Genomic DNA, 27,732 nt, shown 5'->3' on the forward strand with positions numbered 1-27,732 from the left:
ATCCCATCACTAAAAACCATTCAATTTTAGAGCAAATCATTTCCTCTTGCTTTGCAGAAACTGAGAACTGTATTGTACAAAAGCTATGCAAATTATCTAGAACCACACAATCTCATTGCAAATTATCTCTGGTAAAGGACTATTTTTCTCTAAATTTCCATTTCATTGCGGGCTAAAAATTTTGAAAAAAACCCCAATAATAATAATAATAAAAATTACTAGAAAATGAAAAATATACAAAACACAAATTCCAATTTTTATTATTAGATTCAATAGACATAAACTTGCTTTAACAAACTGCTATGCAAGTTTCTAAAAACTCTGAATTTCTGAACTCATCTCCTCACAGACATAATAAATAGCTCATGGTCCAGCACCGTCTGCATACAACACTCTGAATGGCTCTATTAGAGAATGATCTAAACATTCTGCTAGAAGAGAATGAGTAGTTCACTACCTAAATTTAGAGATATAGTTGGAGCCTGAAAAGTATACAGATTCTCATTATGTATATACAAATTTCCTATTTACCATACTCAGCAAAACTGTTTTCTCCTTCAGATACTGGGACAGTAAATACTAATTTAAAATATAAAATGATCACAAACTAAATTTTGCCTTACTATGTAGATAATTATAAAAAGAATTAAATGAATCAATTACTTTGATGAGGACCAACTATCATGGATAGTAAGGACTTAAAACTTCTAAATCTCAAAATTACATAAAATTGTCTATGAATAGATTTTTATAAAATGGCATGAATGATGAATAATGTATTTTGGGACTAACGACTGAAAGATAGTAAATACATAAAAGACATTATTTTCTGATGGATTCATAATATTGTAGGGTAAGGATGACAAAGAGTTCTCCAAATCAAAACATCAGAAAAATCTATGCTTTACTGAGGCTGAAGGAATCATGCATTTATTCAATATATATTTGAGTGTTCACTATGTGCCAGGAAACAGGAATGCAATGGAGAACAAGACACTGCTCCTGCCCTCACGGAGTTCGCAGTCTTGTTATCCAATTAACTACATAATAAAAGGCAATATAAAACAATATACTGTAATACAGTATAAGCATAGAAAGAATCTTGAGAGCACACAGCACTACCTTGCCCAGTTACTTCTGCAGGGACCTAAAGTTGTGAGTCTTCACTAGAGGAAAGAATGTAGTAGGATAGTTGATGGCTAGCTAATTTGCTAGCTACGCCTTCCATTTTGGCTACTGATCCAAATACTAAAGAAGGCATTATCAAAAGCCCCTGAGTACTTAGAGCCCTCAGCTTCTACTGTTATCTTTTTCACAATATTTCAATTCCCTATATAAGACTGCTCATCTCAATGTCATTATACCCTAGGTATGATAGGACCCAAGAATCACCAACCAGAGGTAGCACTGGCAGCTACTAACACAGACTACTCAGTAACTCAGAATCGCATTTCTGATGTATGACATTTCATTCTTTTATTATGAAATACGCTATATGGGCTTCTAGTCAAGGCTACCAATAGTGTATAGAAAATAAAACTGATGTTAAGCACCATACTGTCAAAACTTAGGACATATTTCTAAAAATGTAAAGAAAGGAAAATGAAAACATAATTTGAAACAAAATTTCCTTGTTAATTTTCACCTCAGAGAACTTATAAGTTATTGCTTCCTTCCTCCCCTGAAACAAAACTCCATTTTAAAATAGATCTACTGAGACATGGGTCAAAATATGAATATTCATTAACTTTAGATGGACTAATGTAACTAAATCAGTAACTGTTCATGTAATTCAGCACTATTATACTGTTCTAGTTATCTGAGATCATTTGTGTAAAAGACAGTAAAATACACATTTTTAGGCCAGATTTCTTGCTAGGAACACAGAACCTTAAGTTATTCTGGAAACATGTCATTTCACTACTTTTTAAAAAAAACCATTTCCTTTCATGCTCCCAATCCCAGGCAAAATAATTGCAAAAATGTACCCAGAACATAAAGACTGCATTTCCTTATGCTTGCTCTATTATACATTTGTAGCTGAATAAATGTTTCAACAGAGCCAACCACCATTAGCAGAGAAAGTGTAATGACAATAATACTGGTGTTAGAATCACAAACACTGGGTTGAAATCACTACTCTTCAATTTATTACTTGTATGACCCTGGGCAGGTTACTTAACCTTATCAGCTTCAGCTTTTTCCTGGAGAAGAAATCCACCTTAGCTCAGAAGAAAATGACTTTCTTTTTTAAATGAAAAAGTATCAGAACTGATGATTTTTCAGCAAAGGAAAGAATTAACCTCATCTAATAGGAAAGCCTGTTTTCTATTTCCTATTAATTCCTAAAATTTTATTTGGAAATTAGAACACTGCTGAATTAGAAAAAAATAAATCAAAAGCAGAATTTTTTACATGCACCTTGGGATGTAAATTAACTGTTGTGAAAATAAGTATTTCTGGATATAAAAAAACGAGCTTAAATAGTAAAAGCAAATGCTCTCAAAATAAAGATAAATTTCAGCTGGATTCAATTATCATAGCTCCTCGAAGTGAAAATGTAAATGTGTATACAAGAGTTTTAAACTTATTAGTGTTTTTCTTTTTTAAAATTAGCAATATGAAAAATGAATACCCTTACCCCAAAAGGAAAAACAGCCTTGTCTGGTAAAATGGAAGAAATTTAGGTGCCACTTTGCCAAAAATTAAAGCTATCTACCAAATGGTTCCAACTGTAAACAGATGAATGCTATCAACTGAATATCTTGCATGGATTTCTCAAGGCCATATGACATGTAATAAGGCTTAGCAATGGAGTAAGCAGAAATACAAAGCAGAAGACTGAAACCCAGCTCTCAGTTAAAATAACAGGAAATTTTAAAAAGAAAAAAACAAAAAACAAAACCTAAAGTTAGGATTAAGACCTAAGTATACCTGCCATTTCCTAACAACTTAATACAGCTTTTGTTTTCTATTTCTGTCCTTTCCAAGTACAAAAACTTAAATTTTCAGGGGGAAAAAGAAAAAGCTTTAGCCCTTACATTTTTTCAGTTAAAACATCCAGCGGTAATTCCAAATTTTCAAGTTTTGCATAGCCTCTCAGATTGACTTATTAGTTGTACAATATTGGTTTGATTCTGAAATCTTGTTAACTGTGAATTCCACCCGTGATTTAACAGTAGCTTAAAATTCTTCAAAAGTAAAATGCACTTGAATATCAGAAATGTTAAAAATATGACAAATACACCTTAGAACTGAGCAAATATGGTAATAATATTTCCTGTTAATCAACTATTAAACTTCTGCAGTTAAAGCAAGGTGCTGTGTGTGTGTGTGTGGTATTGTATGTTCTGCAGTCTTGTGCTCATATCTTTATACATAATTGCAGGGATTCTACAAAGTACAACAAAGCATTAATAACAGGGTTTTAATGGGGAATATCTTCTTGGTTTTCCATTTACTTATAAAATTTCATTAAAATAATACATTGTTTTACACAATCACAAAATAAAATACTTTCATAATTCCTACAATACAGCTCTCCAAATTTTCATACCTACTGCTAAGAAACACATCCCCAAGAACTTAAACACATAAAATCTGCACTATTGAGTCAACAAGCCCACGAGGTGCAGCTGTGCAGATTACATCAGGCCAAAAGGGCAAGGGGGTTGGGGGGACTGAAATCCAGTTTGCCCTTCTCCAGTGAAGCTTGCAAGGGGTGCCAGTTTAGGTCTGGCTAGTCCAGAAGTATTTATTACACAGAGGAGGCAAAAAGAGCACCACGATTCAAAAGTTTACAGCAAAATATCGTCCTTCTAGGTCAGTACAAATTGCCTTAAACGTCAGCATTAGAAACATTCCCCTTATTCTAAGAGCCTTAACATTAGAAAAGCATGACTTTTATAAGATTCTTAGGTACCCAGGAGTGTCCTCTTCCTTCTTTTCCATTCCAGTACAGGTAATATCAAAGCAAAGTTTATGAGAATCTGGAATCAAGAAACATGCCTCTGACAGGAAAAGAATGAGGCCTCTCATGGAAAGAATTAGTGAGGATATAGAAGAGACCACCCAAGATAAAAGACAAGAAGTTGAAGCAATCACTCTTCCAATCACTAATATTTAATCAAATATCTAGAGTATTCTAGAACAGACTCTATAGTCCTTTCTATTAAAGTAGCTTTCTGGGGCTTCCCTGGTGGCACAGTGGTTAAGCATCTGCCTGCCAATGCAGGGAACACAGGTTCGAGCCCCGGTCCGGGAAGATCCCACATGCTGCAGAGCAGCTAAGCCTGTGCGCCACAACTACTGAGCGTGTGCTCTAGAGCCCGCGAGCCACAACTACTGAGCCCACATGCCACAACTACTGAAGCCCACGTGCCTAGAGCCCGTGCTCTGCAACAAGAGAAGCCACCGCAATGAGAAACCTGCAACGAAGAGTAGCCCCTGCTCGCCGCAACTAGTGAAAGCCAGCGTGCAGCAACAAAGACCCAATGCAGCCAAAAATAAATAAATAAATAAAGTAGCTTTCTGGATTGCAGTCCAACCTTTCAAAAGCTTGTATTACAGGTATTTTCAAATATACACAAAATCAGAGAAAACACTAAAATGAATCCTCATTAATCCAATTCAACAAATTATAAATGTTTGCCAATCTTATCTATCTCTCCTCAACTGTTTTGTGGCGTGGGGGGAGGGAGGGTGGAGTACACTTTGTTTCACCTGCAAATATGTCAATATGTATCTCTACAGATAAGGGCTTTATATTACCACAATGTCATAAATATACCTAAGAAAATTCACAATAATTCCTTAATATTTTTTAACACCAAGTACGTGGTCAAATTTCCCTGATTTTCTCAGAAGTGGCTTTTTACAGTTGTTTTGTTCACATCTGGATCCAAATAAAGTCCACACATTTCATTTGGTTGACAGCTTTTTATCTGTAACAGCTCCCCCCCAACTCCTTTGCTCTCTCCTCCTCCACTCCATGCCATTTATTTGTTGAAAATTCTAGTTATTCAATAAAATTTCCCCCATTCTGGATTTAGCTGATTGCTACTTGTGGTGTAAAGTAGTATACTGTAAAGTTTAATCATTGGCTTTGCAGTATGGAGGAGAGGGGGAAAAACAGATGTGGTCTGTAACCAAAACGTTTCACACAAGTGCTACTTGTCTTTAAAAAAAAGTGGGCGATCTGCCTGCCAATGCAGGGGACACGGGTTCGAGCCCTGGTCTGGGAAGATCCCACATGCCGCGGAGCGGCTGGGCCCGTGAGCCACAATTACTGAGCCTGCGCGTCTGGAGCCTGTGCTCCACAACAAGAGAGGCCGCGATAGTGAGAGGCCCGCGCACCGCGATGAAGAGTGGCCCCCGCTTGCCGCAACTAGAGAAAGCCCTCGCATAGAAACGAAGACCCAACACAGCCAAAAATAAAAATATAAATAAATAAATTAATTAATTAATTTTAAAAAAAAGTGGGGGAAGGAATCAAGCTTGAAAAGAAAAAATCTATCAGACGATGCTATCAGGAAAGCTAAGAAGGTGCCAAATCCATGTGTTTTTACAAAACTATCCATTTTACTATGTTACACAATGTTAGTTACAGCTCTCTGTTAGTGTGTCAAAGTGAAATGGTAGTATTCAATAACCATATAATATGAAAGGTATATTTAAAAGAAAGGTAATAGTCACCTGCAATTGGCAATACAAGGTAATTCACTTATTTTTGTTTGGGGCAAAAAACTAGAATTTTTTTCCAAAAGTATAAAAAGATTGCTTGGTACTTTGAAACACGCTTTTATGAAAACTAAAAAGATAGCTCTGCAACATTATTCTGATTCTTAGTCAAACGTTATTTAACCCTAGCATGAGAGATTGATGTGACCTACGAATAACACACAGAATTGGTAGACCAGCAGAGTGGGCTAAACGTCCATGTGTAATATAATGGCACCAAGTGCAGATAAATACTCTGTAAGACCTACTGGCATTTAAGGAAAAGCCTGCCGGGCCTTGTCCACTTGGTGAACGTCTGCTTACCCTTCGAAGCCCACCTCAGGTAGGAAAGTTCTTCCCATGCATGTAAGATTAATCCCTCTTCCCTTCTGAGCTATGGTCTCCAACTCTGGCTGAAGAGCTTTTAAATACTGTGGACAAAGAATGTTGCCTGCCATATCAGTGAACAAAGGATGTTGAGGCCATCAAGCCGTCAGTCACTGCAGCCACCCCCAATGGTGTACCCTGAGGGGATTCAAGATGGAGAAAAACAGGATACTGGCCCTAGATAGCTAAGGTGCATCTCAAAGGAATAATTTCAATAAGCCCAGAGTCTTGCATCTTCTCATACACAGAACAGCGCTAAATTCAATAACTTGAGATGTCTGGTTTTCTTTAATTAGCAGTAATCTTTTGATGTTTCGACTACTTGGTTTTTTTGCAAAAACTCCTATATATTCTGGCTCCTCCCTTACATCTTCACAACAGTCCCTCAGAGCTGTATGAGAGGTTGTCTTACTGAGGGTTTAAGTCCTCAGTAAGTCTGTCAAGTAAAACATAATTCTCAACTTTTAGGTTGTGCATTTTTTTCAGTCGACAGCATTATGCCCTTAAGGTCCCTGTCCTCAAGAACCTACAGCCTAACCGAGAAAGATAATATGTAAACAAACAAATACAAAAACAAAATTAAGTGAAATAGGTGCTCTAGTAGTAGTCTGTATAAGAGATATAGGGACTTAAAGAACTGATCTATTCTATCTGGGTGTCGGGTTGAATGAGAAAAGGTTTCAGAGGTGGCTCCATGAAAGAGGGGCTTATTTAAATTATTTTTGCATCTCTACCAGCTAACATCCCTCAATAAAAACCTGGTGACAGCCAGCCTCAAAGTTGGTACACTCAGAGGTCCTGACTCAACTGGCTTTTATTTTTACTCCACTTCAGAAACCCACTCCCAAGGCTGCACACTTGATCATGTTAACACTGGAACTGCCCCACCTCTGAATCCATTAACCCCAACATTCGTCTGTCTGATCACAGTCTTCAATCTCTCTACATCATTCACTATCACTTTTACCTCGTCAAGTCCTCCAGTCTCTTGGTGTCTCCATTTTACCTCAGTTCATCATTTTCCTTAACTATATTTTTCTACTGTATTATTCTAAAATTTGCTGTATTTTTCTTTTTTTTTTGTATTTTGATGTATACTTCTATTCCTGCATTTATCATACAGCATTATAATTTACATGAAAATTTGTTTGCTTTCTCTATTAGATCATAACTTTCCTTAGAAGAGTAACTGGATTCTTTTTCTCAGTCCTGCATCCTTAGCACCCAGAACAGAGCCTGGCCCATAATAATTGCTCAGTAAATGTTGGTGCAAGTGTTCTTGTCATTTTCACCACTATTTCCATGAGCTCTCCAAAGGCAGAACCTATATTTTACCTGAGCATTTCCCATAATTCCTACTGGAGTGCCTCACACATATCAGGGCCTCAGGGAGCATTTGTTGAATTGTAAAAGGTTGAAATGTTATTAGAAAATGTGTAAGACATATAAAAATATGTTCTCTTCTCTATTTTGGTATTATTATTTTAACAATCATTTAAGTTAACCAAATGGTTATGAGGCAAATGTAAACAATGTTCATCATGGCAGAGGCAAAGTGATGTAATGGAAAGTCCTGGACAGAAGTCAGGAGGCCTGCATTTCAGTCTTGGCTCTGCCACTCATGATCTACAAATAACTATCTCTGTAAGCCTTAGTTTTCTCATTTATTAAAATAGGCTTTGACCAGAATTTGATTCTTGATCATCTGAGGTTCCCTAACTAACATGCTATGGCTCTTAAAATTTTTTTTAATTACAAAAGTGATACACTCTCAATATAAAAAATTGTACATGCCCTACTGAATTGTTTAAAGGAAAATTCCCACTCTCCACCCTATTTTCGTAACTGTCCAGAGGTATCCTCTCTCAGCAGTTCCTTCTGTACCTTTAAGGCATTCTTCATGCATAAGCAAGTACAGTGCTAAGATTGCTGATTTTATTTACCAACTTGACAGTCCCATAAGTTCTAATGGAACCTTGACAAAATGAAAGAGAACGATAAACACTTTGATAGCAGAAAGATAACTACTACTCAAAAGGCCAACAGTAGAAAAAAATTAAAACACAGATAGAAATAAATATTTAAAATTTGGTGTGTCACCCCACCTTGGTTGTGCAATGTAATGTGAATAAAAGGTATATGACACGATAAGAAACTTAAGGTGGGAAGAAATGTGGGAGGCATGGGAATTGTGGGGAAAGGAGAGAGAATGATACCAATGTCACAACCACTGAAGGATGTAAAAAGGGTCCCCCCACCAAAAAAAAAAAAATCATAAAATTCTAAATGGTAAAATAGCAAACACAATTCTGAAATACATTATGAACTTAAGGATAGAGTCCACTGTAGAAGAGGAAGTAGTTGTTTTCCTATACTAAATCCAACCCAGAGACAAATGTAGATTAACACATGTCCTTGATTTTCTTGACAACAGCATCCTTTGAAGATCGACATCTAAGTCCAATAAGGGTATCTGCATATTACAAGGCCAAAGGTGAAATAATTACATTTCTAACCAGTTCCCTCTGATGGTGTGGAAAATATATCACAGGATGATCATCATAAGAATTTTTTTAAAAGACAGTAAGAGAAAAATAGGTCATTGGGAAAGTAGGAAACTCGATTCCCAAGAATACTCTTGGGAAAAGTGCGATCTAATGGCTGGACTGTTAATTTCCCTTTCATCTAGTACCAGAGACTATTTAAACATTAAGGAAGATGTTAGGTAGAGAACCAAGCTTTAACTTCTGTAACAAGCTAAACAATATAGATTTTACCTAGACACATCTGCAGTTTTACCTTATGGTGTAAAGCAATACCACTCTAGACCTTAAAGAATGCTTATAGATAAGGACAGAAGCCTGGACAAGGATCCCTTCTCTGCAAGGCTAACTAACACATTACTGAAATAAGTCCACTTTTAAAAACAGAATAAAAATACAATTCCATAATATATGTCACAAACCCAACAACATTTAACTATAAATTACCTAATGACAATTACAACATTAAAAAAATTAACACTTACAGTCTTATCTGGTATTTTTACAGCCTAAATACAGTATGATGGGTAAAAACTAAAACTACAATTTAGAATTAATTTGTAAGAAGAGAAAATGATGAATTATTTTTTATTCCATAATGTAATTTTAACACCATGGTACACAGTGTAAAGTCTGTCAAGAAGTTGAAAATTGTTAAAAGTCCAGGAATCGACCTGTAATGTCTTCATAAAAAAAAAAAAAAAAAGATTAGTCAAGGATAAGTGAATTCTAGGACTATGAACTTTACCAAACCTACCTTGTCTCCAGACATTAAAAAACACAAACAGAAATAAGGAACTAAAATCATTCTGGTTTCCCGCACCCTTTAGGTTAGGAGGAACAATATTTCCTGACACCAGAAAATGGCAATTCAGTGGCTGAAGCTACGGTTTTCAAATGTGGGTAGAATATCATTGTAAGAACCTTGAAGATTCTTAAGAGAAGTTTTCATTACCTGACAGATCTACGTTAGTTAGAACATAGCATAAAACTAAATATATAAAGCAGTACGGCACTTCTCCAACTTTTCAACTTCAGAGTCCAAAAAATGTTATGACCTCTCTGTTTTATCTCATCACCTCTTTCTCGCTAAACCCAATGAAAACCTCCAAGCCCGCTGACACAGATTGGTTTAGGAAGCTGAACATCTGCAGTGGTCAATATAAGTCAAAGTGGCTTGTGTGCTACTTCCTGATTACAAAGTCTCAGCACTCAGTACATTCCATCTAAACTTCAAAGTGAAGAAATTATGTGGGCATCAGAAATCTCCATTCGACAGGATAGCCCCCTCAGATCTACCCAGCCTCACCCTGAGTGAGCTGAGCTATTCGAACCACTGTCTCTGTAAAATATAATTTTTTTGAAAGAATTTTGTGATACAGTATCTGAAGTCTTTGCAGGAAAGCCAGTAACTAAGATATAATCAATAACTACTCCTCATAACTGGCCTTAAAAGCAAACTGTAATAGTTGGAGCCCCAAAGCCAACTTTCCACTAAATTTTACAATTTAGGATTCTCCATGCTGGAAAATTGTTAAATTCTTTGATATTCATCCTTAACCAAAATACCCATTTCAATTCTAAGAAGACAAAAATGAGGAAGTCAAAACATACATCTACTTTCCTTCTTGCCATATACCTTCGCACACGCCAAATTACTATTGCAGAGATCCACTATGCTAACCATTATTCCAAAGGGTTCCTAAGCATCTCAAAAACAGGTACCTTGGTTCCTGATGATTCTTCTATAATGGAAAAATGATCTCTCAGTATATTGTCATCCTGGACATATAAGCCAGTAATGGAAATATTTCGTTGTCTGTGTTTCTACTTACCCTCAGTAACATCCTGGGGGTTAGAAGTCCGGTCACTAGCTGGATCCAGTGCAACAGTCGCCAGTGAACTGGTGGCTCCAGACATCTCACTTATAGGCTCACTACGGCTTGTTTCAGGTACACTTTCCCGGGAGCTAAATCTTACCCGGGAACTGGATCGAGAACTGAGGTCCGGGCTGGTGTCTGACAAACCTGGAATGTCATCGATCTTTGTTGGTGTCACCATGAACCGAACTGAAGCCATCTTGGTGGTGTTTTCTGAAGGATGCATTTTTTTTTTTTTCTTTTCCTTTATAAGGACAAAGAAAAAAGGAAAAACCCTGCAAAACCCTTCCTCCTACGCTAGCAATTTTGGTTGCAAAAATAGAAAAGATAACTTAAAAAAAACCTCTCAATTACCTTGATTTACACCACACAAAAAGCCACTATATATAAGTATCCTTCTACTCAGAATTCAAGCCGCCTGTCCTAAAAAGTGCATTACCAGCAGCTGGAAAATATTTAAGGAAAAAAAAAAAAAGACAAACGATGCCAATCTCGTGTAACTTCGTTCCTTCAGAATGAAGAGCTATCTAGTTATCTCCCCTGGTCCAGGGATGCGGGCAGCCAGCCATGGTCTCAGAGAAGCAGGTGACGAAGCCTTTCTCTCCTCGACCTTAAGGTTTCTGCCGAGGTAGTTAGTCCCTTATCTGTAAATGTCCCACGGCTAGATGAGCAAAGTGCGCAGAGGCCCACCCTTATCAGGCGAATATAAACAGTATAGATCAGATTGCGAAACGGTGTACACCCGACCACCTGTTGTGTATCAGGTGAATACCCCACAGGTCTGGCTGGGAGGAGATGTGTGTAGAGCCACCCGATGTTTTTGAGGCCGATAATCCACTTGGGCCTGGTGGGAGAGGTGAGCATGCATAACGGGAAAAATATCGCACACTATGGATGGAGGAGAATGAGGAGACAAGGGTGAGGAGAGGAGGCTGCAGGGGCAAAGCGGATTCCTGCCTCCGAGAGGTCTGCGAGGGTGGCCCTCCCGCTCTTCTGGCAGAAAGGTCCCTGGGATCTGGGAGGCGCCGGCTAGCGGATCGAGACTCCGCGGACTGCAGTTCAGGGTCGTGGCAGGTAGCTGCTAGTCCATCGAGCCCCCGATCGGTTTGCTGGGTTTCTCCTGCGTGTGACAGGACGAGCCACCCCTTTGCCGGAGATGCTTTCCTCCCCTACCAGGGCCCCGGCGCAAGGTAGCCCCTCGCTGTTCTTTCTTCGGGTCCTAACAGAAGAGGAGACGGCCTCGCAGGCTGGCCCTGGCTGAGCAGGAGGGAGCGGCGAGGATGAGGGTAGGAGGAGGTCGCAGGTGCGGGATCCCGGCGCCAGCTGATGCGGATGCGCGCGCAGCTGTTGTTTACCAGCGGGTAACTGTTTCCGAGCCGCGGCGGGCGCAGCGGGGCTCGGGCTGCCGGGGAGGGAGCCTCCTCCCCGGTCAGATGCCAGAGCAGCAGTTACGTGACCTCGCCGCCCCCGGCCCCGGGCCCGGCGGGCTGTGCCAGCGCCGCCGCAGCCCCTCCCTTTCCTCCCCGCTCGTTCCTCATTCGAGGTTAACGGTCCGAAGAGAAGCCCGGGGGAGCGGTCGGAGGGCGGCACAGTCCCACGAGCGCCCGAAAGCCCCGCCCAGTCTCTGCAGCCCGTGAGGTGGCGGAGAGGGCTCCGCTCATGCGCTCGCCCGGCTCGCAGCGGCTGGCGGTCAAGGGGCGGGGCCGAGCGTGGGAGGCCCGGAGCACGACGGGAATTGTAGTTGGGGGTGGGGTCCTGAGCTGCCTGCATCCGAGAAAACAAACGCTTTTCGCTCTTGGTCCTGCTGTGTTGTGGTCTTGCTGTGTTGCACAAACTCATTCTGGAGGTGAAGGTATTTCAGGGAGCAGGCGATGCCCCTCAGACCCTCAAAAACCATCTCTCTTTACTAAGAGTGTCCCTGAAAATACCACTCATAATTTCTTTAAAAATTACAAACCTCTCAATACCATATATCTACAATATACGGTATGTATTAGGTATGACCCTCATTGGAGTTTTTACGTAGTGGTCTATTATAAAGCACTGTATGCTCAAATTTATACATAGTTTGGGCTACTTTTTTTTTCTTGTCCTTTAAAAAAGTGCTGTTTTTTTTTACAATGTATACATCTATCAAATCATCACAGTTGTACACCTTAAATATATACAATTTTGTAAATTTTACCTCAGTAAAACTGGAAAAAACATGCTGTGTTCATTTTCTAGTCAGACTGAAAGCTCATTAAAGAAAGCGTCTTTAATTTTAGACCTGGAGAAGCCATTGAGATACTTTCTCTTGACTCCATTCAGTGTTTTCCCTACTACTGCCACCAGAATATTTTTCTTAGAATGTTTATTTAATGCATGAATAGAGGTGTTCAATAAATTTGACTCATCAATGTTTTGTTTGAAAATTATTTCCTAAAGCTTTGATCAAGACATTAATTTTATTTTTTCATTGAAGTACAGTTGATTTACAATGCTGTACCAATCTCTGCTGTACAGCAAAGTGACTCAGTTATACACATAGAGACATTCTTTTTTTTATATTCTTTTCCATTATGGTTTATCACAGGATATTGAATATAGTTCCCTGTGCTATACCACAGGACCTTGTTATTTACCCAGACATTTAAATTCAACAATCTGGGCCCTGGATTTGCCTGGGTCCTTGCTCGGCACAAGTGGAAATGTTTAAGATCATCCCTAGTAATAGATCACAACTGTATTTAAGACGTGAGCCAGGAAATTCCATTTTATCAAATGACACACAAAGTCCAATGTCTGGTTTAAAAGATCCAGGTAACAGAATGGAGACTAAATTCCTATTTAAAATGTAAATCTCCTCAAAGCTTGATTCTTTATAAAGCCTGTGATTATTCATTCAGGCTTAACAGCTTTCCTACTTGAGGAAGGAAGAAATTTACCTCCCTGAGGGATCAGTTTTCTCCTCAGGCATGCCTGCTGTTCATTCAAATCTTACAGACTTTCCCTTCATTAAAAAAAAAATCCTAGATTTCTACAACATCGAATATTGTTTCATACCACAGTGTATTTTCATTCACTTTATACTATACTTCTTAAAACTCTTCTCCCATTTCTGAGCACATCTCACAATGTGCTCAGACCTAGGAGATCTCTTAAGGAAAAAAATCTTCGGTATATTCACACCAATTTGCCTTTCCATTACAGTCTACACAGTAAGTAGCATGGAAAATGCTAATCCTTTTTTGGTAGGGGGGGTAACTTATAAAGACAGAATCCCAGTCAACATTTTAAAAAAATGATAGTATTCGTTTACTGACTTTGGTTCTTTTCTTTTTTGTTGGCCATGCCAGATCTTAGCTCTCCAACCAGGGATCGAACCTGAGCCCCCCAACAGTGGAAGCTCAGAGTCCTAACCACTGGACCGCCAGGGAACTCCCCTGACTTTAGTTCTTAAAAAAACTTCCATAGCAGATACTTTTCCTAGTCATTTGCAGAATTTCTAACATTTCTTCGATCATTAACCCCTAATAGGATAGGACGACTCTTTAAAATCCCTCAGATTCTATGCTAAGAACCTTGTTCAGTGAACAGGCTAAGAAATAAAAAATTGCTTGACAGGAAATAATTATCTCATTTCACCATTCTCATAAATTTAAGTAACTGATTGAAAATCATGTCTTCTATTAACTATGACCCAAGTCTAGAGATTTTTTTTTCTCAGCAGTCAACAGCTATCCTGAACTTTTCTGCTGGGACAGTCAGACATCAGAGTCCATGAGAAACATATTTACTCCTTTCCAGGGCCAGTCTTGATAAATCAAATTTGTGCTGATTTAAGTTACATCTGCTTCTGGAGTCTAGAATCTTTGATATTGTAGAAAAAGAAGATTGTATCATTGGAATGCAAACTTCACAAAGCAATTTTAAAATCAGTGGCACTAAGCAAACATTCAAATTCAATGTCAAAGGCCATGAATGAGAAGATTGGGAAATACTGAGTTGATTAACTTGATAAGGAAAGGAAGAAGCTAGCATTTCTTGAATGCCTGTATGCGATATTTTGCATCATCCCTCTAATATGAAGTAATTGGATTAAAAATTTATGGTTTCCCCGTGATAGAAGCTCAAGTCCTAAGAAATCTTCCAGGATTAAAAAAAAAAAAAAAATTAACCCCCAAGAGTAGCTTGAAAAACAACAAAAATCCCTGCTTGAATCTCTCATACCTCATCTTCTAAATTAAAATCCATGTAGAGTTCCACATACCAGCTAGCTACCAGAAAGAATATAAAGTTAGGTGTATGCAAGAAGAGAGAACTAAAAGCCTGGGAATATTTCCAGAGGGGCGGTAAATATGCATAAAGGCATTCCTATTCACAATGGTTGGACAAACACTGTAGGTACATTAAGATCCACCACTGAACCCTATCAATTTTAGAGTTAGAAGAGAAATTAGAAATGATGAGAAGAATGGAACTAAACAGGTTGACTTTCTCAAAGGTATACAGAGAGGCGAGAATCCTGGTCTCCTGGCTTCCAATTCAATGCCTTTTCTCTACAATATAGCTGCTGTTATTTTTCAAGCAACTCTTCCATTTTCAGTCAAATGTCATTTCAAGGGACAAAAAAATTACTTAAGTGACCACACGGGTATTTTTCAGTGGATGCTGACAGCTGCACAGGAGTCTTTCTCAAGCTCTCTTCCCCATCCCCAGCACGCTTCTAAGACTCTAAGCACAGCACTGCTCCTGCTACAGAAGCCACCGAAGTTTCTCTTCCAAGTGGTCTTTTGTACCCCTGGGGCACTCTTCCCACTCATCTCCCTCGTTTTCGTTTTTAAACCACTCCTTTCTTCCCACAACATACAAAATAAGAGCTCTTTCAAATCATTTTAATAACCTGGCAGTGATTCAGAGTATGAAAAGAAGATTCAAACATCTTCCCTTTAAAGGGGATGCTACCATGATGGCCTCACCACAAGCATGATCAAAGGCAAGGATGAGACCGGATGCAAGGATCAAGGGTCGTAGCAAGACTTCAAGGCTCACAGATGGAAGAGCCTGATTTCAGAAAGTCTCTTGAGGGTTAGCAGGCGGCAGAAGAGACGTGAAATTTCAAGAGATCCTCAGAGGACGGGGCGCGGTTGCTGGGTCATGAGCACCTTGAAGCGTTTCTTGATGGTGACTCGGTGTCGAGAGTATTTGTCGTCTGGGGAGAACCGAGCAGGGTGGGCCGAGCAGGTCTGCTGTCCCATAGGGTCAAGCTTCTGCTCGAGAAGGAAAGAGAGAACATAATCTCAGTACTGGAGTCGTGGGAAAACCCAATCACTGGCGTCGTGAGGGAAATGGAGGCTGGGATGGGGAGGAGGCCGCGCGAAGAGGGTAAACATGAAGACAGGAGACGCGACTGCTCAGATCAAGAAGCCACACACTCCTGCTTTTACCACGCCTGGCTTCTGGACTGGCTCGTCTCGACCGTTCCTCCCAACGACATTTCTCCCCATGCCCATATACAATCTGTTTCCTCCTCTCACCTTCAGCGTGTAGACCCGGTATCCCTGCTCGTTGAGGTAATACTGGAGAAACATGACCACACGTGAGCGTGAACAGAAGCGTGAGCTTCCCATTCAGTCTGCCGCGCCTCTTAACTGAAGGCCTCACGTGTCAATTTCCTTCCTGTATAGCCGGGAAGTCTCGCTCTCAAAGCACGCCGGGAAATGTAGTCCAGTTTATACCTTTCTCCAGCTGGCCAGAAGGGGGGCGCACTAGCGCAGGACTTGGCCAGTTGCAACCCAGTCGCAACCTTGCGGGCGTTCTAAGACACGTGGAGTGTGCCCACTGTGTGCCAGGCACTTCTAAGCATTGGAGGGGGGTAGGGATGGATACAGATTGAACATTAATGAATAGAATCCTGTCTTTATCTCAAAATTCACACCCATTTCAGAGGCAATGGGTTTCTAGCACCTGGAGAAACCGAGGCTGCAGGATCCAGAGCCCCTTTTACCTCAGGGAAGAAAGAAGGCTTTCTTCCCTCCCCGATTTTACATCCGGTTCCCTCGCCCTATTTCAAAGTATTGGCGGTAAAGAGTGCATGATGGGTATTCAATATTCTGTACAGCGAAGAAAGCGTGAAGTTATTTTATGAAACTCCTCAAGTATGTTTTAGCCGTCGACCTAAGATTCAAACTCAGGTCTCTACCACAAATTCAACGCTCTTTCTTAATAGTGGTGAGTAGCTAATAATAGCATAATAAGATGCACCTCCTAGAGGTATTGCGAATTTTTAAAAGAACGTACAATTTCTCCTTATAGGACTCTAGTTTAAAGAAATGAAAATTGGAACCCAGATATCATTAGAAAGGTGATCGTTACCGTATTATTTAGAACGGCAAAAACATTGTAACATATATTAATTTTATTAACAGAAAAACCTGAAAGCTTTTTTTTTTTTTTTTAAGAGTATAGTTTCTGTTTACTTGTAGTTGCATAAAATACCTCTGCAAGGATTCAGAAAAAATCTGGTTTCCTCTGGGATAAAGAACTCGGTTCCAGAGGAAAGGAGTGGAGGGAGACTTGCTGTGTATGCCATTTTGCATAGTTTGACTTTTGAACCGTGCTGATGTATTATTACCCGTTTAAAAAATTAAAATTATTTAACAAAAATTTAAAACAACAAAAATAATTTAACAGACGAAAAGAAGGACATTTTGGTCTTGAAATTTTAGGCTGAATGGCAGTTTTTGATAGAGTGGGAGGCTTTACAGCCAAGGGTAAGGCTAAGCCTTCTGTGGACTGCAGAGCTGATGGTAGTGGTTTATTTGGAAACTGCAGGACAGCTTTCCAAGGAAATGATATGCATACAGTAATTCAACACCCTTGATCTTCTGAGACAACCCTAATTTCAAGCATTCTGTTCCCTTGATCCTTAAATATACAGGCTAGGTACTCTCAATTTGGTTTAGAAAATACAGCCAACATTGAATTGTCAAGAGTTCGCTACAACCTGCTATTAATAGGAATTCAGGTACCAGAACTGGGTGTAATTGAAAGGCACAAAACTAGATATATTGGTAAAGAATTGTATAGGGAACAGGGATGTAAAACTATGCAGTTGGGAATCTGAGAAAGAATTTGCAAGTTGTCCTGAAGAGATACACAACAATTGGGTTGCCATACTCTGGTTTGGAAGGAATTCCTGGTTACTGCCTACATACCAGAGCCCTTCATGGAATATCTCCCTAACCTCACCCTATATTCCCCCTCCCCTCCCCCACTGCAGAATGCCTTGAGTCCTAGATTCTAGTTCTGTTTTGATCTGATCTTTACCCTCCCTTCCTTGGATCCTGTGTATCTAGGGGAGCCAGGTTACTCTCTGGGTCCTGGACCTGACTGTCTCATTCTGGAGGCTTCCAGACAGCCACGGTTAGTGCCCAAACCTGAGAGGATGTCTTCAGATGGAGGTGAGTCTGCAGGTGGGGGGAAGGTCCCTGCTACCTGCTTCCTCCTTGGTGATTCAAAACTTGACATTTTACGTGGGGACCAGCTCTCTGGGCTGACCTAGAGGGATGTGAGAACACTAGACCCCATCAAAGGCATCACACTTGGGGAGGCTGGGGAAGGAGATTGTGCCATTAAGACTATGGGTTGGGAAAGGAAGAGGGCCTCCTGGGTGGCAGATCAAAGTGTCTAAGAGGAAAGTGCTGAGTAGAGAGAAGGGATGGTAGTTAGCAACTTGCTTCTCTGGAAGAGGGATTCCTTCAACATGTGTTTGTGTGGCACGGGCAGGGGTGTGTGGTACGAGGGACACGGGGTTTGAAAGGGAAGACCCAAGTTCTGGTGTCTTCTTTAGGCAATTGGAGGCTGCTCTAGAATTTTGCCCTGAGAACTGAGCTGGGGCTGCTCTCGCTCTTATTGGGTGGGGGGGAGTGGAAGCATTGGCTAGAAAACTGTTCAGTGGGGTCATCTGTTGCCAAGTCTGTAGAGAAATGTCCTCTCGGAAGCTAGACCAGAAGGTGCTGTAAGTGCCTCTGCTTAGAGCCTCTTGGCTCCTTCCAGCCCCAGCGAGGCTAGTTCTAGTTCAGGGAGCAGTTTTCCTTGCTTTCCCAGGGCCAGGGGAAGTGGGTCACTCCAGCAGGGATGAGAACTGGGGCTTCCCTGAGATGCTGTGTCTTTCTACCTTTTGTGGAACTCAGGCCTTCAGACCCATTTCACTGTGTTCCATACTTCGGGGAGTATTCCTGGCCCTCTGCTCTGTGGTTGAGGTGAAGAGTTCGCTCGTGTTCCATGTCTCCTTCATGATCAGGAAGCAGCGGAAGCTGAATGTTGTTAGTTTGCCAGTGGAATATTCTTTATAAGAGGGGGAGGAGAGTAGCATGAAATTAGGCAGATGATCTTCTATTACTATTATTAAAAGTCCTAGGAGACACACGTCCTAATTAATTAAGTACACGTTTTATGTATTTATCCCTGGTCTCTTTGACTAGAGTCCACATAGCCTCTGAACTGTGTTTCAGACTTCATTGTCAGTGCCTTGTTCAAAAGTGGACCCTAAATTTCTTTTTTTTTTTAAATTAATTAATTAATTAATTAATTAACTTATGGCTGTGTTGGGTCTTCGTTTCTGTGCGAGGGCTTTCTCTAGTTGCGGCAAGCGGGGGCCACTCTTCATCGCGATGCGCAGGCCTCTCACTATCGCAGCCTCTCTTGTTGCGGAGCACAGGCTCCAGACGCGCAGGCTCAGTAGTTGTGGCTCACGGGCCTAGTTGCCATTGGCAGGCAGATTCTCAACCACTGTGCCACCAGGGAAGCCCTAAATTTCTGATATTAGGAGTTCCAAGCAGAAGGATCACAGATAACGTTTTAATAGGTCCCGCATCTCCTTAAAGCTCTGGAAACCTCCCTCCCCATACCGCCTTCCCCTTACCCATTTCCTGGCTCTTATCTCTAGTCATTCCTGGCTGTTATGTAACAAAATTTCTGGGAGCAAAACATCTAATCCACACACACACCCCTCCTGGGAACAGTGCTTCTGCGCCTGGTGGCAGGGACCACAGAGCAGCTGGGAGCAGGATCCAGGTGGTGTGAGGGTGTTTGGAATGTACCCGTATGCTGGGTGGCATGTGTTATGGGGTATGAACTCATGGGCCCAAGGGTCCTTGCAGCTTGCTTCCCTAGCGCACTAATTCTCAGCAGGGAGTAAGGGACATCAGAAACACTTGGGGGACATTTGCAAACTATACATGTCCCCCCTCCCTCACCTGTCGAGAATCAGTGCTCTGATTCTTCAGGGACTAGAGTGGAACTCAGATGACCTAGCTTCTGCTCTCCTCTTCTCCTACTCCAGCCCCTCTTTTTCTTTATCTCTGCAGCATCTCCATTGCCAGGACCGGACATGACCATGAAACCTGGCGCTGCCCTGTCTCCTTTCACTGCACTTCCCTTCCCCCAGCCTGCTCCTGGCCCACCAGACCAACTACCCTGGGAGCCGCCCTCGCAGCCCCCTGTGCCTTCAGCACTCTCTCCAGGCAACCCTCTGGTGCTCTCTGCTTTCCCCAGCCCGTTGTTGGTGACAGGGGACGCGGGCCCTGGCCCCAGTGAAGCTGGAGCTGGCAAGGTCATTGTCAAAGTCAAGACAGAAGGAGGGCCAGCTGAGCCCTCCCAAACTCAGAACTTTATCCTTACGCAGGCCGCCCTCAATTGGACTGCCTCAGGCTCTCCCTGTGGGGACCCTGAGAGTCCTGCCCCCGGATTCCTGACAGCCTCTAATGTGAAGACCCTTCTGCCCACGAAGGCAGTTGGGGTGAGCCAGGAGGGCCTCCCAGGCCTTCCTACTCAGGCTCCACTACCAGCTGCCCAACTGGCCCCCATCAAGCCCCCGGAAAAGGCTTCGCCAGGGCCGCATGGGGCAACTGGGGAAGGAGGTCCTGCGGCTGCCCGATCCAAGCCCTCACTGGATGACCTCTCTTATACCTCCAAGGGTGTTTATGAGAATTTCCGATGCTGGCAGCGCTACAAAGCCTTGGCAAGGAGGCACTTATCCCAAAGTCCTGATGCAGAGGCCCTTTCCTGCTTTCTTATGTAAGTGGAGAGACCTGAGGTTCATTATTCTAGAGGCTTTTAAATAAGGAGGATTTGGGGATGGACAAAAGAGGTTAGGCTATTTAGGAATACCTGAGGGCAGGTGATGAGGGTGCTGGAGATGCTATGGTAATGAAAATAATAACGACGACGACAACAATGATAACAAGCCTCTTTACCCACGTGCCAGATGATAACAAGCTTTCAGGTGTCTTCTCTCAAGTGATCTTCACAACCCTGTGAGTTCAGGCAGGCATTTTTATGGTCATCCTCATTTATGGATGAGGAGACTGGAGTTCAGAGCAGTGATTGGAACTTGGGTCTCTGATACCAAGTGCCAGGGCCCTCCCGTTCTATTTTACTTCCTTTTGACATGGAGTTGAGCTGTCCAAACCGGCCAGGATGAGGAGCGCTGGGAGGGGGGGATGGTGTGCGGCTGGGCTGAGGAGCTTGTGTGCCACCCTGTCTACTGCCCCATGTTTTTTTGGTTTTGCTTTTTTGGCCACGCTTCGCGGCTTGCGGGATCTTATTTTCTCAACCAGGGATCGAACCCGGGCCCTCGGCAGTGAAAGCTCCAAGTCCTAACCACTGGACTGCCAGAGAATTCCCCACACTGCCCCCTGTTTTATTCAGGAGAATTCAAGTTGAAATAGGGAGGTGGTAGAGCTTGCTTAGTGGTCAAGGACCAAGGCCCCACCACTCACTAGATTTGTCATCCTGGGCCCTGGCATTTACTATCTTTGCCCTCAGTTTTCTCATCTAGAAAGGGGATGATTATCCCTACCTCAGAGGGTTGCTGAAAAGATGAAATGAGTTAATGTATGTGAAGTGCTCAGCAGAGTGCCTGGCACAGAGAATGCTTCATTAAATGGCAGCTGCTATTGTTGTTGTTATTGTTATTATTATAAAAAGGCAATCTAGAAGAGGAGAACTCACAAAAGGCCAAAATGTCTGTGTGAGCGGATGCTTGACCTGGGAGCCCAGGGTCATGGGCTGTTATGTTTATAAAGCAAAGTCATTGACCATCTGGGGAATTTTCTTCCCACCAAGACCCGCTGTCTCTCTCAACTGCACTGTACTCTCAGCATTTTGTGTAAACCACCATATAACGCATGCCACATCTTACTGGACTTAAAAAAAAAACTGTACATGTTGTTCCTCCAGTGGCTGAACCCCTAAAGGAATCCCCCTTTCCGTCCTGACTCTGGAGTGAATAAATCAAAAGGCTCCCCCACAGTCCTTGGTGTAGATCACCGTACTGACTTCCCGCTTTCTGCAGACAGCTCTGGGTTCTCTCTTGGAGGCTGGCAGGCTGAATTTCTAACTCCTGGCCTATTTCTGCTCCCCATGTTCAGGGGCTCTGGGCAGGGTCTCCCCCAAAGTGCAGTCCAGACCCTCTGCCACAGTCACCCGGGAGGCTGGTGAGCTGCTCAGAACTGGGATTCCGGGGCGCTGGAATCCATGGTTATAACAAGCTTCCCCAGGTGATTCTAGGCACAATAATGATTGAGGACTCATGGGAAGTCAGAAAGGCAAAATGCATCACAAAGAGCTCAAAGAGTATTGATATTTGACTGTGACGGGTATCCCAGAGGCAAAAAAACACTTAAAAACCAACAAATAAAAACACCACACAGCCTTTAATTAGATTCATTTGGGTTAGGGAGTGCCTTTTTAAAAATGTAAGAGCCATTGGGCAGGGTTCAGCCTACTTTACAATGAATCCCATTAATTGAATAACATGAGCGCTTTCTTCCTTGTGTTTTGTTGAGGACAGCACTGTGAGAATTCAAGGTAGTTGATTTTAATGGGTGGGGAGATGAACCCTCTGATTTTGTGCGAGGTTTGTAAATTTCAGTGGGAAGAAAGGCCAGTGTGGTGAATGGATGGATGTGAGATTGGGGGTCTGGGATCTAATCAGCAGTGGGATGTGACAGCGACTGTGGGGCATGTTTGATCTGATGAGGGGCTGGGGGTGTGCACTGAGGTGGGTGTCAGGGCAGGTGGGAGAGGGGGTACACTTGTAGACTGTGACTGACCCAATGGGGGTTTTAGCCCAGTGCTTCGTTCCCTGGCCCGGCGGAAGCCCACTATGACCGTGGAGGAGGGACTGCCAAGGGCTGTGCAGGAGTGGGAGCGTACCAGCAACTTTGACCGGATGATCTTTTATGAGATGGCAGAAAAGTGAGTCCCACCAACCCTCATCCTCCCGAGGGGGGCTGCGGGGCTGAGGGGTGGGAGCAGGTAAGAGAGGCTTGGGTCTGGGCTGTGGGTGGTTACTATAAGGGATGCTGGAGGAGAGGTGTAGACTAGCATAGGGTCTCCTGGATCCTCGCTGCTTCTTCCACCATCTTGACTCTTGGGCTTTTCTATCCTATCTCCTCTTGGAAGCTCTCCCTTCTCCAGATCTTGAGTTGTATAGGGGCCTTGATATTGAAGCTCTTAGGATGGGATTGGAGCCCGGCTGTTGTAAAAAGTCCATGCTGAAGGGAACCTAGCAATGAGGAGGTAAGCCCTACTAGGCAGGTTCTTTCCTGTCTCGCTGACCGGGTGGCAAGTGACTACTGATGCAGACCTTGGGGCCACCACTCCTCTGGAAATAGTTTAGCCCGTCATCTTAGGGAGGGGCTGGTTCTTGAAGAGGTTTGTCAGGGCAATCCTAGATGCCCAGAGTGGTCTTCTGGCTCATATCCCCCATTTCTCCATGATAATCTCCCCAGTTAAAAAAGTAACTCAGGAAAATGAACCCTTTCCTCCAAGCTTAACTATAACTTTCTCCCCCAAATCTTCTGGACCCAGACCTCCTAGATTTACCCTTCCAGGACCCCAGTCCCAGCATCAGGACTCCTGGCTCTCAGCGCTGCTTCCTGGTGGGAACTGCCTTAAATTGCAACCCAGGCCCTGCTTTGGGATTTCAGGCATTCTTTATGGTTGTAGGCAGGGGCAGAGGAGGCCTTGAGGAGTGGCCCACGTGTGGGATCTTGCCAGGTTGTGGCATAGGCCTGACTGAATTCAACAAACCTGTATTAATCGCTGCTGTATACCCTCACCGATGCTGGGTGAGATAGCATATGAAAAAGCCATGGCTCTGTCCTGTGAAGCTTACAAGCTCTAGGTTGTTTTCTTAATAAGCTTCCTAAGTGACGACTGCAGGTAGGGGGGCTATGTGGAGACCTTGTGAGGTTTCCCTAGAACTGTTATTCGGCCTTCTGTGAGCAGATACCCTGGGGTCTTGTGTCTGGGTTTCGAATGGATCTTGGTCTTCTCAGCACTGCCTGGGTCTTCTGCACCCTCTGCACCCTCTGCAGGTTCATGGAGTTTGAGGCCGCGGAGGAGATGCAGGTTCAGAACACACAGCTGATGAATGGGTCCCAGGGCGTGCCTCCTGCAGCCCCTCTGAAGCTTGATCCTCCAGGGCCCCCAGCCCCCGAGGTTTGCCAGCAGGCAGGTAAGGCCGCCCAATTCCAACAGGAGCCGTGGGCCAGGAGCTCCAAGGGAGGTGTGCAGAAACCAGTCACGAATCAGGGGAGGCATTGCCTGTGCTTCCACCAGTTTCCCTCCAGGCAGGGGCATTTGATGTTCCAAACAGGACATACATAGGAGGCTGAGTTCTCAGGTTCCCTTTGTCCCAAACTAGGTATTGATCTTGGCTAAGTAAACCAACTACTCTCTCTCAGAGACTGTAATTGAGGCACATGATACCTCATCTGCCTGAGAAATGGGGGCTGGATCAGGGGGCTCTTTGGAGTTTCAGGGGTTCTGAGATTCCTCATCCAGATTCTCTCTCAGACCCTCCAGCTCCTAAATATCCTCCCCTGGCTGGTACTGTGTCAGGTCGGCCTGCTCCAGTCTGGAACCGTCTCCACGTGCCCAGGTTGCCGTTACAAATGGGGGCGAGAGGCAGAAGCCGAGGCCTTGGTGCCGCTTCCCATTTCTCCTTTCTGCTTCACCCCTCAGTGTACATTCCCAAGAAGGCAGCCTCCAAGGCACGGGTGCCCCGCCGGCGGCAGCACAAGACCCGGAGGCCTCCGGCTCCTGAGGCCCCCAAGGAGATCCCACCGGAGGCGGTGAAGGAGTACACCGACATCATGGAAGGGCTGGTGGCGAGCCACTTGGCCACTGAGGACTCGGATGGAAAACAGGAAGAGGAAGAGCAGCAGAGGCAGGAGGAAGGGATGTATCCAGATGCGGGTCTCCTGAGTTACATCAATGAGCTGTGTTCTCAGGAGGCCTTTGTCTCCAAGGTGGGCTGGCCCTGGGTGTCTGGTTTCTAGCAGATCCTGGGGTGGGAACTCCAGGGAATCAAAAGATCTAGGGTTCTGCCCGAGGCAGTGGGTGACTCGACTGTCTTCCATGCTGAGGAATATGTGTGCATGGGCGCACACACGTGGATGTGTGTAGCTGGTGTTTTCTAAAAGCCCAGGGAGAGGGTGGTGAGTAGGGGGGGGTGCATAGCTGCTTCTCTAGAGCCTCTTGGTTCCCGTTAACTCCTGTCAAGAACTCCCATCACTTTTCCTTCCATTTCCCCAGGTGGAGGCCGTCATTCACCCTCAATTTTTGGCAGATCTGCTGTCCCCAGAACAACAGAGGGATCCCTTGGCCTTAACTGAGGAGCTGGAACAAGAAGAAGGCCTCGGTCTTGTCCAGGTAAACCTGGGAGGTAGAGAATATCAGAATGAGAGGCTCCCATGGCTTTACCTAACCCTACACTGTCTTGGATGGTATGGCACCTAGAGACAAACAGCTTCAGCAGTCAGCTTTGGGTGCAGAACAAGTAGGCAAGGGACCGTGGAAACGGGAAGTGTAAAGGCTCAAAGCGTGGGAATAAGACCCAAGAAGGTGGAAAAAAAGAGCTGTGGTTATCTGGCTTTGATGCCGTTACTTAAGCCACTTGCTTGCGTTCCCTGCCCTGCCCAAGTACCATCTCCTCAACACCCAGCCCGCCACCCCTTCTCACAACCACATATAGAACAATATTTGTCCATTCTCCTTCTAGCTGGTCCAGAAGCGACTCCTGGCCTTGGAAGAGGAGGAGGATGCAGAGCTACCTCCAAGTTGCAGTGGAGCTCTATTGGACTCAAGTCCTTCTGTTTCTGATGAGGATGAAGATGGGGGTGGACGGCTTCAGCCCTCACCTGGGCTTTGGGTGGCTGGGGGCACCGTCCGCCTTGGAAAGTCTGCTTCTCCGGGCAAGTGGGCAAGAGAAGTGCCTGGTGGGCAGGAGCAGGACTTAGATGGCCTGAGGGGGATGTGCAGGGATGAGAACACTCTGCCATCCCCCAGTGGCTGGGACCTGCAGCTAGAACTTGCAGCTCCACGGGGAACTCAAGGGCCCTTGGGTATAGAGAGAAGAGGGTCTGGGAAGGTTACAAACCAGATAGCCCCACTTCAGGATGACCACCTGGGAGGCGCTGAGTCCCCTGGGTGCTCCCTGGTGGGTGATAGGACCTCCGAGGCTCTGCCCCTTTGCTGGCAGGAAGGCCCCCAGCTCGAGATAGTTCCCAGTTTGGATGCTGGACTTGCAGAGCTGGCCCCTCTGCAAGGACAGGGGTCAGAAAAGCAGGCCCTGGGGGTGCAGACTGAACAACAGATGGGGGGTCTTGGAGTGGCTCCTCAGGAGACGGAGCCATTAGCAGTGCCCCAGGAAGGCTCTTCAGGGGCCATGTGGGGAGATGACAGAGGTCCTCCCACGGTTCAGAGTTACGACCAGAACCCTTCCCCTAGAGCGGCTGGGGATAGGGACGGGGACGGGGCCTCCCTCAGTCCGGGAGTTTGGCTCAGCATTGAGATGGATGCCTTTGGCTTGGAGTTGCCCTTACAGATCGCGGAGGTCATAGAGAACTTCCATGATTGGGAATGTGTAACTGAGCACCAGCAGGGCGGCCAGGCATTGGGCTCCAGAAGCAACATTTCTCTGGGTCCCGGAGAAAGCACAGCACCTGGGGATGTGGGAAGCAGCATAGTTAGCTGTGGAGGCACAGATGCCACAGCGGCCCTAGAAAAGAGAAACTACTGCAGCTTGTCAGGACCTCTGAGGGCCAACAGTCCGGCCTCAAGCCTTAAAGAAAATAGAGAGCAGAGCCCTGAGACTCTACGGGATCCCAAGCATCTGTGGGTTGAAGTTTGCCCCCCGTTGCTAGAAAGCAGAATTGGTGCCTCTGCACTGGGGGCTTCTGAAGAAACCCTCCTGCCTGCAAGTCAAGGCAACATCCTTATCCTGGGGACCCAGGATACCTCCTCCTTCCCTGAGGCCAGCCCAGAGGCAGGGAGCAGAGGCAATTCCATTTCTCCCCTGGTGGAAGCCACAGAACAGGTCAACATACTAGATGTTAGGGATGCCGGTGGCCTCCAGCTAAGGGTCAGTAAGGATACCTGCCCACTAAGTTTTAATTCTTATGACCCCCAAGGAGAAGGCAGGGAGGATACTGATTTCTCTGCGCCTAAAGACCTTGCTCCCTTACCAGGGGACCCAGAGTCTTATGCACACGGGACACCCAAATCAGCAGCTCCTCTCCAGGGCCTTAGAAGCACTTCCCCTAGACTAGTTCTGAGAGAAGCCTCTCCTGTCAAAGAAACATGCAGCTCAGCAGATGGGGCCAAAGGCAAGGAGGAGGAGGAGGAGGAGGAGGAGGAGGAACTCTCCAACTTGGCCCACCTCTTGGCCTCTAAACTTAGCCTCTCACCAAGGGGGCCTCCCCTCAGTTTTCGCCCTGCCTCAGGCCTGTTCTCCTCAGGGGGTCACGGGACCCAGAGAGCAACCCACTCCCTCGTTCCTGAGGCAAGAGGCCTCAGCCAGCCTCCGTATCCTGTTGCCAAGTCTGGGAAGCCAGCTCTAGTTGGAGGCCCAGCCCCTGCTGAAAAGAGGCCCTTCCAGGGAGCTGAACTTGGGGCACCTGGGAAGAAACCCCTGCCTCTGGGAGCGGTTCGGGCCTCAAAGCCTCGTAAAAGAAGGCATGATAGTTTCCTCACAGGCAGGAGGAAGAAACGACGTCGTACCCAGTAGCGGGCAGTGGGACCATCCTGTCCCACCTGCCAATCCCTGCAGGTGGGGGGCCCAGAGTAGATCTCACCCTGGCGGCACACCAACAGTTCGTTCTCAGCCCTAAGTTGTTTTGTTGTTCTGCAAAAGTGGCAAGCGTGGG

The 27,732-nt window shown here is 44.4% G+C and overlaps 3 protein-coding genes across 4 annotated transcripts in view; 1 reads left to right on the top strand and 2 right to left on the bottom strand.

Moving 5' to 3' along the window:
- The window catches only part of SLC12A6 (solute carrier family 12 member 6), an 87,599-nt gene extending 75,476 nt beyond the window's left edge, over positions 1 to 12,123 (bottom strand). For both annotated transcript variants that reach the window (XM_059913712.1, XM_059913711.1), the window contains exon 1: positions 10,484 to 12,123. In XM_059913712.1, coding sequence (XP_059769695.1) covers positions 10,484 to 10,754 — 271 coding nt within the window. In that variant the 5' untranslated portion in view covers positions 10,755 to 12,123. The remainder of the gene's footprint in view (positions 1 to 10,483) is intronic.
- Positions 12,124 to 15,390: 3,267 nt separating this feature from the next.
- NOP10 (NOP10 ribonucleoprotein) lies at positions 15,391 to 16,177 on the bottom strand. The gene is made up of 2 exons (XM_059915601.1): positions 16,048 to 16,177; positions 15,391 to 15,780 (listed from the first exon to the last, which is right to left on the bottom strand). The coding sequence occupies exons 1-2, from the start codon at positions 16,138 to 16,140 to the stop codon at positions 15,640 to 15,642; spliced, it is 234 nt and encodes a 77-aa protein (XP_059771584.1). The 5' UTR covers positions 16,141 to 16,177; the 3' UTR covers positions 15,391 to 15,639.
- A 1,765-nt stretch (positions 16,178 to 17,942) lies between these two features.
- On the top strand, positions 17,943 to 27,606 carry NUTM1 (NUT midline carcinoma family member 1). The gene is made up of 7 exons (XM_059915602.1): positions 17,943 to 17,973; positions 19,882 to 20,590; positions 22,646 to 22,774; positions 23,899 to 24,038; positions 24,548 to 24,834; positions 25,121 to 25,237; positions 25,587 to 27,606. Exons 1-7 carry the CDS (start codon positions 17,958 to 17,960, stop codon positions 27,591 to 27,593), a joined length of 3,405 nt encoding a protein of 1,134 aa, XP_059771585.1. The 5' UTR covers positions 17,943 to 17,957; the 3' UTR covers positions 27,594 to 27,606.
- The last annotated feature ends 126 nt before the right edge of the window (positions 27,607 to 27,732 follow it).

This window comes from Balaenoptera ricei, chromosome 2, assembly GCF_028023285.1.
Source record: "Balaenoptera ricei isolate mBalRic1 chromosome 2, mBalRic1.hap2, whole genome shotgun sequence".
NCBI lineage: Eukaryota > Metazoa > Chordata > Mammalia > Artiodactyla > Balaenopteridae > Balaenoptera > Balaenoptera ricei.

Bases quoted from the DNA above. Each gene is read 5' to 3' on its own strand.
- NOP10 (XM_059915601.1), bottom strand. From the start codon at position 16,140: ATGGGAAGCTCACGCTTCTGTTCACGCTCACGTGTGGTCATGTTTCTC. The intron at 15,781-16,047 runs GTGAGAGGAGGA...CTTCTCGAGCAG, and splicing joins ACCGGGTCTACACGCTGAAG to AAGCTTGACCCTATGGGACA.
- NUTM1 (XM_059915602.1), top strand. The intron at 24,039-24,547 runs GTAAGGCCGCCC...TTCACCCCTCAG, and splicing joins CGAGGTTTGCCAGCAGGCAG to TGTACATTCCCAAGAAGGCA. The intron at 25,238-25,586 runs GTAAACCTGGGA...TTCTCCTTCTAG, and splicing joins AAGGCCTCGGTCTTGTCCAG to CTGGTCCAGAAGCGACTCCT.